We start from the raw sequence: 10985 nt of genomic DNA, 5'->3' as shown, positions 1-10985 counted from the left end.
CGAAAATAATCGTCCTTTAACCATTAAATATCAAAACAAACAAAAATCCAGCAGCCCAAAGAATAAAATGATCATTAAATCTCAGAGGACATGGTCTGAAGCTTCTGGTGGGTCCAGATTGAAGAAGTTAAGTCCCCAAATGAGATATTGGAGAGCTAGAAAGTGGTACCTTCTTTCCGTGGGCATTTGTAATCAAAGCTAATTGTGTCTAAACAATGGTAAAGAACATAAAGCTACCCTGTGAAGTTTTCACCACAAATTGCAGAGTACCACATTGTTTAGTAATGTTTGTGCTGTGCACTTTTTCTGCACGCGCATTCGGCTCTGCATGCATCCCACCTACAGGCCGACAACGACACTTCCTGCTGCTGCAGACACCAGACATTTAGTAAACACACGTTCAAAGCATTTTCATGCATCTGGATATCGATGACCTTGGCTGCTTGTGGTGCCGTGGAGACGACTCAGGCATAAACACATTCTCTGCTGGCGATGGGTCTTTTCGGCAATTAAAAAGAGGGTTTGCTTGTGTGGAATTTTGCACCCGGAGCGCCTGGAGCAAGTCAACTGTCTATGGACCGTTGCTGTTAATGCTGCTCTCTATGGCGCTCTGCTGGCGGCTGCCATCCTTTACACTTCCACCAAAAGCTACCGTTTAAAGAGCAGTCCAAGCAGAAACCATACCAAGTTTATTTGTACAGCACACTTAAACACGGCATGGGAGCCGACCAAAGTGCTGAACAAGAACGAGGAATAAAAACAATCAAAAATACAAACTAAATCCATTAAAATCGAGTAATTCAGATAGAAAAGAAAAGGAGAAAGAGAATAAGTTAGGCTGAATTAAAATCCAGAGAATTAAAGTGAGTTTTTAAACGAGACTTAAGAATGGAAAGGGAGGAAGAGAGTCTGATCGGGAGGGGCAAGTGGTTCCAGAGCGTCGGCGCACAAACTGAGAAAGCACGCTCCCCGCAGGACTTACAGCGGGAGCTAGGGACATGGAGGAGGTGCTGGTCGGCTGATCGGAGGGATCGCGTACGGACATAAGGGTGAATGAGCTCAGACAAGTAGCCAGGTGCTAAGTTATTGAGGGATTTGAACACAAAAACCAGGATCTTAAACTCTATCCGGAGATAGGTTGAATTTTTTCTGGAAACTGAAATTCACTAAGACGGATCTCGTCAGTTGGTTTCTCAACGCGGTTGATAAAATTTTTTCAACGATGAGAACGGGAGAAGGGGCTCCCGGATGCCCCGCCGGGACAGACCAGCTGTCTGTGGAGGACTCTGAAGACGTGTGGATATTCGTGGTGTTGGTGTCGGATTTCCTGCTCATTGGCCTTGGAGGCTACCTGGCTTACCGGAAAATTAACGAGCTGTCGAGGAATATTGGCCTGATCCCGGAGCTCAGAGATGGTTTGCACCGCGCTGTGAACTCACAGACTCACATAATTGTCGAGATGAATCGTACGCCAGGGACTTTGGCCGAGATTCATTCTTTGGCACAAAAGATGGATGCCATTAAGGAGAGAGTGGACGAATCAGCACGGATTGGGATAGATTAATGTAGATTAATGTCCATTATTGGGATTTTGAGAAGTTGAGGACCAGCAAACTGTAAGACAGAGAGGAAATTATCTCTGTCTGGCCCCAAAACTATTTCTAATCGGAATCTGGCGTCCTTGAGCCTGCAAGGCTACAACGAAAACTCCAACCTCAGAAGACATGTGGAATGTGCCGTTGCTATGGCAACTCAACTCTGTCTCCTTTCCCAGCCTGAACGGGACTGCGAGAAGGCCGCTGAAACGTTCCAGGGTCACTGCAACCCTCCAACCCTCAATGCTCCTCCCCCATCCACACTGAGGTGACATGTGCTGATTATAGTGGCTGCAGGAACTGAAGTGGGGATAGTCCCAACCCACCACCCCACCTAGTGGACACTTATGTTGTGTTGTCTGAAGTCTGTTGCATATCTGTCTGAGGTGTTTTTTTTTTTTTTGCAGAGCAAAGCTGCCCTCCTGGTGGAGGGTAGCTCTGAAGTGCCTTTTCTTTCCCTCCACCTGAACCAATCCTCATGTAACCCTCTTATCTCTATTAAGGTAGCGTGACTCATGGTTGCAAATGACCACAGTCACCAATTCTTTTCATGTGTCTTGCCCATGTATGTCTGATGTCTGAATTGTGTGTACAGAAACTCTAATTTCCCTCTGGGATTAATAAAGTATCTTTGATTTGATTTGATTAAGATGGGGAGCCAATGGAGATTTGTCAAAACCGGTGTGACGTGTTCTCGTTGCCTGGTGCCAGTCAGGAATGGAAACACGGAGCTAATACTCAGAAACTGCTGCAAGCAGAAATTATTTCTATGCTCCTACGATCAATATAAAGATGGCATCATTTAGAATAAAAAATTATTATTAAAAGTTCAAATGTGCTACTGAAATGCTAGGAAGCTAACTGCCTAGGAAAAGCTAGGTTAACCTTCTGGTTTGGAGCATCTCTTCAGCTGTTGGGAGGTTTATCATGTAAATCTCTCAAATGTTTATTAAACTTCTAAAAGGTCACTTGTGTGTCAAACTCATCTAACAGGAGAAATAAAAGCTGACAGGCTGGTTAAAGTGTTTTTTAGCCTCTGAGCTACCCACATCTCTCTTTACCCTCAATATTCATAAGTAGGTATATTTTTGTTTCGTTTACAAAAAAGTGTGTTCAACCTGATTTTAACGGGCTGTTTATAAATCTGTGTTGGAATAAAGATTCAAATCCTGCAGCCGTGATTTTGGAAATTTCAGCTTTTTGATGGGATGATGATGGGATGCTTAAGCTCTTTGCGTGCTAAACTCACAAAGCAGGATTCTGACTTCTTGGGTTTAAAATGAAGTTACGCGTTTTGTTTCATATCTGATTGTTCCGGGGCAGCAGGTGACGAGATGCTGCTGCTGTGGCTGAAGAGCACCGAGACGCACTCAAGAGTGATTTTTTTATCTGATCATCGTTTCCATTTAGTATGCACTTTTCTTTCTTTAATTGGCTTTGAGGCCAAATCTGGGACATGGAATCAGGTCCATCCATGACATGTCAGACAGGTGAAAGAGCATCTCTGGGATGATGTAGCGTCATGAATGGCCTCTAATTTGTGACAAAGGTCACATTTTCCCAGCTGGTCAAGCTGGGTCCAACTGTAACTTTGCCCACAGATTAACCCGCCAGGAGCCGTGATGTCTGCTGAACAACATCTTATCTGCTGCTGTTCCGTCCCAAGATGAAGGACACTTCAAGATTTCACAATAATAATTTTAAATGATAATTTTGATAAACTCTTGACTTTATTACTGTTATTACAACCATCATTAATAATCTCTTGATTCAGTATAAATGTATTTTAATTACTGAAATACTTATTATGCTTTGGGTGTAATAATAATTATTGTTGATAATCCTAATGTGTGTTCAGTAAACCAGAAGGTCATCTTGCACGTTAACCACCTCATTCAGAGGGTATCCAGGGTAACGTTTAAACCATCTCACGTGTCTTTACTTCATGACCAAGCTTTCTGACACTGAGAGGGCGTGTTCTGAGGGGTTTGTTTAAACCAAATCCCGCAGCTGTAAGTTCCGTTCTTGAACCATCCCAGGAGAAGAAGGATGGCCGTCCAAGTCTCTACTAAGCATTCTGTCACGCCGATAGTCTTGCTTCAAATAAACGCAACTGTAACCAGCTGACGCAAAACTCCTTCAGAGTTATTGATTTTGAGACGTAAATAGTTCCACCAGTCGAGTGGCCCACGGAGACATCTCAGGACCGATTTGGTCGCACTAAGGTCCTTCTACCAACCTCGTGCCCGGAGGAAACCATCTCCACCTGACATCTCGGATCCAGAAGAGGGTCTCCTGAACTGGGTGAGGTAGACACTTTTGACAGATGGCGTCTGTATGCTGTTCTTCCTAAGAAACGACTCAGTTAGCTGCAAAACCAACTTTCACCCAGAACGCTTCTCTCGCTGAAAGAAACCTTCTGAGATTCATTCACACATCCAAAAACTCCCATTTTCATTTTAGCTTCCATTCAGTCACAGGTTTGCTTTTTAAAACAAGTTTTAATATCAGATTGTCTGTTAAAAATTGTCATTTCAAACAGTATTTTTTTTAAAGTGTTAGTAATAAATTCTTAACTTTAAAAACCTGACTCTTCTCTGAATTGAAACACAGAATGGTGTATATATTTCTGGTTATTGAATAAGCAAAGATTCCTTTAAACTTCTGATTCAATAAATAAACTTTTGCTATTAAATTTAATTATCTTAAATTAAACATTAATCTTTGGATTAAAAATAGACAAAGCTCGTTGGCATATGAACTTCTATCGAATATATAATATCCTAGATATTTATATGTAATAAAAGCTTCGTTGTTAACTCGTTTGTCCTTTTCTCAGAATCTAACAAAGCTGCTAGCAAACAGCGTTAAATCTAGTATGTAGTTAAACACGCTACAATGAGATCGGTTAGTTTTACCAAATGCACCTGGATCCATCTGCTGCCACACCTCCATCCATCCTAAATTAATGTTTCTGTGCTGAAGCGATAAATAATTAGCCATCGTGGGTAATATTCTTGAATGGTTGTGAGGTTTTTCAGATTGAATCTTCTTAGTTCTCCCAGCCTGTCCCACCTAATCAAGTTAATTGGACCAGCCGTCTCCACGGGCAACTAGTCCTCGATTTTTTTTTCTTGGCTTCACTTTCAAACAGTTTATTCATTAAAGTTAGGTCACCGTAGTCCGACATCTGGATTTGGATTCGTCTGCAGCATTAACTGATGCTAGAAGGACCTCCCTCGGCAATGATTGATGAGCTAACGGCTAGTCTGATCCGAGGTCTTAAACTGATTCTACAAATTTCAAAGCAGTTTGTGCAAAAACAGTTTCATTTAAACTTTTACGCCGCCAGAAAGTTTGCATCGCTCAGTTATTGCAGCAGTTAAGGAATTCCTGGAGGACCTGGACACACCCAGAAAGCTGCAGATGTTTACGACTGAATGTTCAAAACAGAACGGCCGCAGGGTGTGTTCCGACTACAGTCTCCCTGGTAAGGTACATTCAGGGGTTCTGGAGAGGAGGGTCCGGCGGATCGTTGGACCTCAGATTCAGGAGGAACAATGTGGTTTTCGTCCTGGCCGTGGAACGCTGGACCAGCTCTATACCTTTAGGGGGATCCTGGAGGGTGCGTGGCCGTTTGCCCAACCAGTCTACATGTGTTTTGTGGATTTGGAGAAGGCGTTCCACACTGGAGGGACTACACCTCTCAGCTGGCCAGGGAACACCTCAGGATTCCCCTGGAGAAGCTGGCCCAAGTAGCTGGGGAGAGGGAAGTCTGGGCCTCCCTGCTTAGGCTGCTGCCCCCGCGGCCCAACTCTGGATAAGCGGCTGAAAATGGATGGATGGGTGTTCAAAACAGCCGAATTGACCTGTGGTTTAGGAAAGGTCACATGATGGAATCCATGATATAGAAGCTGATGGCGGTGGTCAACCATTGGTCTGGGCTCATCTCAAACGATATAATATCCAGATTCTGAGGCTCTATCTCTCACTCATTCAGCTAATTATAGGCTTTTCCACAGAAACAAACGTCAGAATATTTGAAATGTCCCGTAAACGGGTTTTGAGACGCCAGATTTCCATGCACGAAGGCATAAAACCGGTAATGTGAATCTCCCGTGAACTATGCAGAAACCAACAGTGACCGGAGAGAAGATTTTTATTCATTCGTGTTGTTTTTTATTTCTATTTTCCACAATAAAAAAAGCGTAAAGTGATCACAGCTCTGGGTGTGACTTACATACTCTGTCTCCCTCTTGATCTCCTGGGAGAAGTTGTGCATGTCCACGTCGGGTCCTCTGGACACCGGGTCCACCTTGTAGCTCTGTGTCTTCTTGTTCTCTGCCTTCTGGAGCAGTTTGTTGTTCATGGGCGGTCGGGTGTTGGTCGACCCCTGACTGCGCCCATCCTTCACCGTCACCGGGGCGGGCGGGACTGTTGTCACCTCCTGGGTCGTGTTGGCACAGTCTTCTACTTGGTTCCCAGCGCTTTCTGTGTGAGCAAAAGTAGGTCTTCATGATCTAAATGTTCCAGATACCAGTTCTCTGTTTTGGCACAACGTGTGAGAAAAGTAATACTTAAAAAAAAGCAGCCTTTCACTTGCATTTGGACAAAATTAAGCTAAAAGATAAAAGGTCTTAAAGTGAAGATAAGGCTGAACTTATATCACAAAAACCCATTTTGTTCAACTTTTAGGTTCAGAAACTTCAAACGATGATCGGCTGCAAGACTTCTCCTCAATCCAGCAGCAGAGTCTGGACTGTTTTGGTCGAGGATTGCTTCAAAAGAGCGAAATGCAGTTAGGTCATCGCCTTGTGGGCTGGAGTTTGGAGTCGGAGATGAAGGAGAGTTATAAACCCAAACATGACAATTACATATCCGCAAATTTCCACAAAATGCAGAGCAAAAAAAGAGGAGGAACTGAGTGTAAACAAGCGCTTTTGGGAGGAGGGAGGAAAACTCTTCAGTGTGTGCGTGGAGGAGAAGGTTAGGGCAGGTGAGGTGGACGGGGTAGGTGCAGAAAGAAAACGATGAAAAGGGAGGACGACGTCCGTAACACGCCACCGGACCGTTCACATAAACCCGGTCTGGAGACAACAGGAGAGGGAGAGGGATGATGGGAACACAAATGCAGAGTGGTGCACGTGCACGTGCACACACACAAACACACAAAAGCAAAACTCAGTTTTAAACCATTAACTGGAAGCAGATTTCAAGTGCGTGAGCTGTGGTGGAGGTGGTTGACGGGCATGTAAGGGGCGTGGCTCATGTGGGAAGGCGGGCTGGCAATCCACCCTCTCTCTGCGGCCACCTGATCAATTAGTGAGGTGGTGGAGCAGCACAGGCACCAGCGCTGGGAGCACGGGTGTCAACAACAACGTCACGAGCTGCTCTTTAACCTGAAACGGCCTCCGCCTGCCTTCCATAAAGGTCCAAAATACTGGGCCCTGTTTATGACTCCAGTCTGCGTGAACTTTTTTATTGCAGCATTTTTAAAATCTTTAAAGGAACTAAAGGGGCTCATTTTAGATAAACACATTACGGAATTTGTTTGTGTAATGGCGCAAGAGTAAACAGCACAAACTGTGGTTAAGAGAGCTTGTTAATGTCTGGGAGGAGAGACGGGGGTGGGGGTGGGGGGGTTTGGGGGGGGGGAGGACTGAGCTGCAGCTGCAGGAACTCAATCCAACCAGCAGGGGCGCTTGTGGTCAATCCCATTGTTTTTTATTTCCTCCCATCTCCATCTAAGATTGCCGTATTCTGTGTGACGTCACATTAGAAATGATGTTGTTTTTAAATCTGGATGCATCATGGTGGGGGGGGGGGGGGGGCGTCAGGAGGAAAATGGGCTGAGTGGAAAAAGTAAGATCAGCCTTGTGTGGATAAACCACACACACACACACACACACACACCTGCTCCAGTCAGCAGTGTCCAAACTCACAACTGTGTGTATTCACACGGAGGTGGCATGTATGTCGACTTGTGGCACAAAACGAGCCCAACAAGATGTTTCTCAGCATTCTGCGGGAATTCACGTCTTCAGCGTGTTGCTTGTTTGTAGGACACCCAGACCCCCCACCCCCACCCCCATAGTTGCCAGACACCTGAGATGCGTTGGCATCCTGGACTGGGGGGTAAGCTGTAGCACATATTTTCATAGCTGCGCACAGGAATCCGTGAAGGGAAATGAGGACAAGGACGTGATCAGGCTGACTGTATACTTACAGCGTGAGCTCAGGATCTCCTAACTATTGGTTAGAAGGAGCCAGGCTCTGTCTGAAGGAGCAGTTCCCCTTGTGTTCAAACACATTTGCAAACCTCCTTTTAAAAATAAAAATAAACTGGTTTTACGCACGTTGTTCCAAAGCTGTGCGCACATGGCAACAGTGGGTGCGCATGGAGCGACACTAGTTCCTTCCTCTAACCCATATGTATCATCCAATCCAATTTTCACGAGCTATTTTGATTACACAGCTATGAACTGGAACTTCGTAGATAGAATTAGTATTTTTACACTATAAACGTGAGATTTACGCACGTTTGTTTGACCATAATTAGAGCAGTTATAACCAACTGTCACCATTACGCACTAAGCCCATGGTGTAAAGCAGCTTTCCTCGCATGTCCAGCAAAGAGCAGCACCTGGGCGTCTGTCAAAAGCACCCAAACACACACTCACACACGCGCGTGGCACGCGCATTGCACTAACTAGAAACAAGCGCAATCGGAAAGCATCACTTTCTACCTTGTTTTGTAGCAGGGATGAGAATGGCATTGAGCTTCTTGGACGCGGCGCTGGTGCACACTCCCCGACCCTCCAGCAGCGCTTGCAGGGGACGGCTCTCTCCGGGCTGCTGCCTGCAGGTCAAGTTGGAGCCGCAGCGCGCCGTGTACACTCCACACGCCTGTCCCTCTCCCAGGGCGCACGTCATGCAGCAGCCGCAGCCGGGTTCCCTCACCATCTCCGCGCAGTCCTGTGGCAGCGAGTTGCAGTGTAGCAGTGCGCCGGCGTGGCACGGCTCACATCGGACCACCGGTCCCACCGCGTCGGCGAGTCGGGCAAATGCAGCCAGCGCGATGGCGAGACTAAGCACACAGAGCGCGGGCATTATGGTGATTCGTCACGCAGGCTTAGGGAGGACTCTCTGTGACACAAGCGAGCCGGTTAGCCTTCTCCATCTGTATTTTCTTTTGCGCGAACTTCTGGTTTTATACAGGCGGAAAAAAGAGCCAACAAGTCACACCCTCCTCCGTATGAATAATGTAAGCGGAGAGCTCAGCACGAGGGACCGCCGCGTCCAGGCGCAGGGGCAGAGGGCTGCACACGCTCAGTTGTCTCTCAGATTATGCTGGGACTGAGGGGGCTGCTCTTCTGCAGCCCTTTCATGCCCCTTGCGCTCCGGAAATAAAAAAATAGACCTCCTTCTGATTTCTAGAAGTAGGGCTGCTTATGTTTCTAAAACAAACAGAAGAAAACTGCAGCAGAGGGGAGTTCTGCGCCCTGTTGGCATCGGTGGTGCGAGCTGCCCCCCCAATAGTGAAACATTCCTGCAGACAGGTGCTGGACTCCATATTAACCTAATAAAGTGGCCGTGGCCACAACCAGTGGAGTATTCTTTACTGTTTGGGTCTGCTAGCAGTTCGGATGTCCAACAGCACACCACACACGTGCTGGCCAGACTGCATACTTGCCTGATCACCTTTCACACATCCTGAGCAGACTTGGTGATCTGCGCCAACACCCCCCCCCCCCCCCCCCTCCTTGTCCTCTGCCACATGTCCCACAAGTCCTGCTCCAAGCATCCTGAACCCCGGCACCTTCCACCGCTGCTGACCCTCCAGGATTTCTAATTATTCCAGTGAAAAATGATCAGATTGTGCATGCTCAGCATCCCCCCCCCCCCCCCCCCCACCCTGTCTGAAATATCCTCCTGTTCTGCAATAACAAACACACGAGGGGGCACACACTGAGAAAATAAAGCAATCACTATCAGCCATTGTGTGATTTCCAGCTCAGGAGCAGAAATAGTGTCGAGGCTGCATTATGAAAAGCAAGCGGAGGGCAGGGAAACACCGGAGTCTAAGATATCTGCTCTGTTTCTGCTTTTTTCTCCTGTCTGAAGTATTTGGCATCTGACCTTTTGGCTTGTTTATTGTTTGCCCTTCTGTCCAGACTATAATTGATCCAGACTGCCTGTGGTTTCAACTAATTCAGCACACTCCTTGCACGCTGCTCTGTGAACAACTCCAGTGTTTCTCATCTGTTTTGTTGGTGCTACGAAGGTAAAGGACTCGGTGTTTTATTGTTTTTCTAGCTGAGTTATCCTGTTTGCGCTTCATGACAGTTTGACTGATGGTGAGGTGCAGAACACCGATGTGTGGTAGCATAGCAGATCAGGAGATCCAAACGGCTCTTGATTCCAGCGTACAAGAGGCAGACTAGAATAAAAAAATACCCAGAGGCACCTCGGCTGTGATGAAAACATTAACTTAAGCAACTGTTGGCACCAAGTTTAGATTTTCTTAACTCAATATTCTCTTGTTGGTTTTGTTTGTCTCCACGTCTCTCTCCGATCCTTCTTCATCAACACATCTCCTCCTTTCTGATGTGTCAACATTTCTCACAGTTTGTTGGCTCATTAACCGGAAACATAACACGTTGGTGAGGGTTTGACTTCCACCTAACAATTATTTCCTTCATATATGAGCAGATTCATCAGTAGTCGATGCGCTCGCCGACCACATGATCTGTGTTGGGATTAAGGAGGGGTCTGAGCAGGGACCCAGCTGATCTACAGTTTATTCTCTAACTTTAACTGTTTTATGGTAAAAAAAAATTAAAAATCAGGAGTGCAGAGACTCTTGCCTGGTTCATTTAAAAGATAAAGTTGTTTTATTAAATATCTGGACGTCAGCTAAAGTTTGATCGTCAATGGGAGCCATTTTATTTATTTATTTATTTATTTGGGTGTGTACAGCCATGTAATTACAGCAAGAAGCGATGGAGACACTAAGATAAACTGACTGACTTCTCAGAAACTTCTGTTATAAAGGGTTGTCGCTCATTTTCTGGGCTGAAACGAGCGGAAGCAGCTGCACAGCTTCCGCTGGTCGCTGCTGCTCCTCCCTCACATGGGAAACGAGGCTTTGCAAGGGTGGACGCCACCTCGGGTGCAGGCTCTGGGATGGGAGCGATTTTAAATCTGGTCCAGAAGTTGATCAGATGTCGGTGAAACGATTACTTTTTCAGAGTTTTGTTCACTCCACCCATTGCTTCAGGGGATTTTTGCTACCAGTCTCAAAGAAATTTAAAGCAAAAGTGTCAAAAAGTCTGAAAAGCTAAGAGATCACTTCCATCATCTGAAACCTCCCCACAAGTGTCTCAGGGA

General features: G+C 46.0%; 1 protein-coding gene across 2 annotated transcripts in view; it reads right to left on the bottom strand.

The window, feature by feature from the left end:
• Positions 1 to 8954, bottom strand: part of igfbp3 (insulin-like growth factor binding protein 3) — a 31436-nt gene extending 22482 nt beyond the window's left edge. The window contains exons 1-2 of one of the 2 annotated variants that reach the window (XM_070554337.1): positions 8335 to 8954; positions 5836 to 6082 (exon numbers count right to left, since the gene is read on the bottom strand). In XM_070554337.1, coding sequence (XP_070410438.1) covers positions 5836 to 6082; positions 8335 to 8705 — 618 coding nt within the window. In that variant the 5' untranslated portion in view covers positions 8706 to 8954. Of the gene's footprint in view, positions 1 to 5835; positions 6087 to 8334 lie in introns of both variants that reach the window. The other variant, XM_015971189.3, reaches the window with a different exon arrangement.
• Positions 8955 to 10985: the final 2031 nt, after the last annotated feature.

Source organism: Nothobranchius furzeri, chromosome 8 (assembly GCF_043380555.1).
Source record: "Nothobranchius furzeri strain GRZ-AD chromosome 8, NfurGRZ-RIMD1, whole genome shotgun sequence".
Classification (NCBI taxonomy): domain Eukaryota; kingdom Metazoa; phylum Chordata; class Actinopteri; order Cyprinodontiformes; family Nothobranchiidae; genus Nothobranchius; species Nothobranchius furzeri.
The sequence above is the reverse complement of the archived record's forward strand: the minus strand, read 5'-3'. Positions and strand labels throughout refer to the sequence as shown.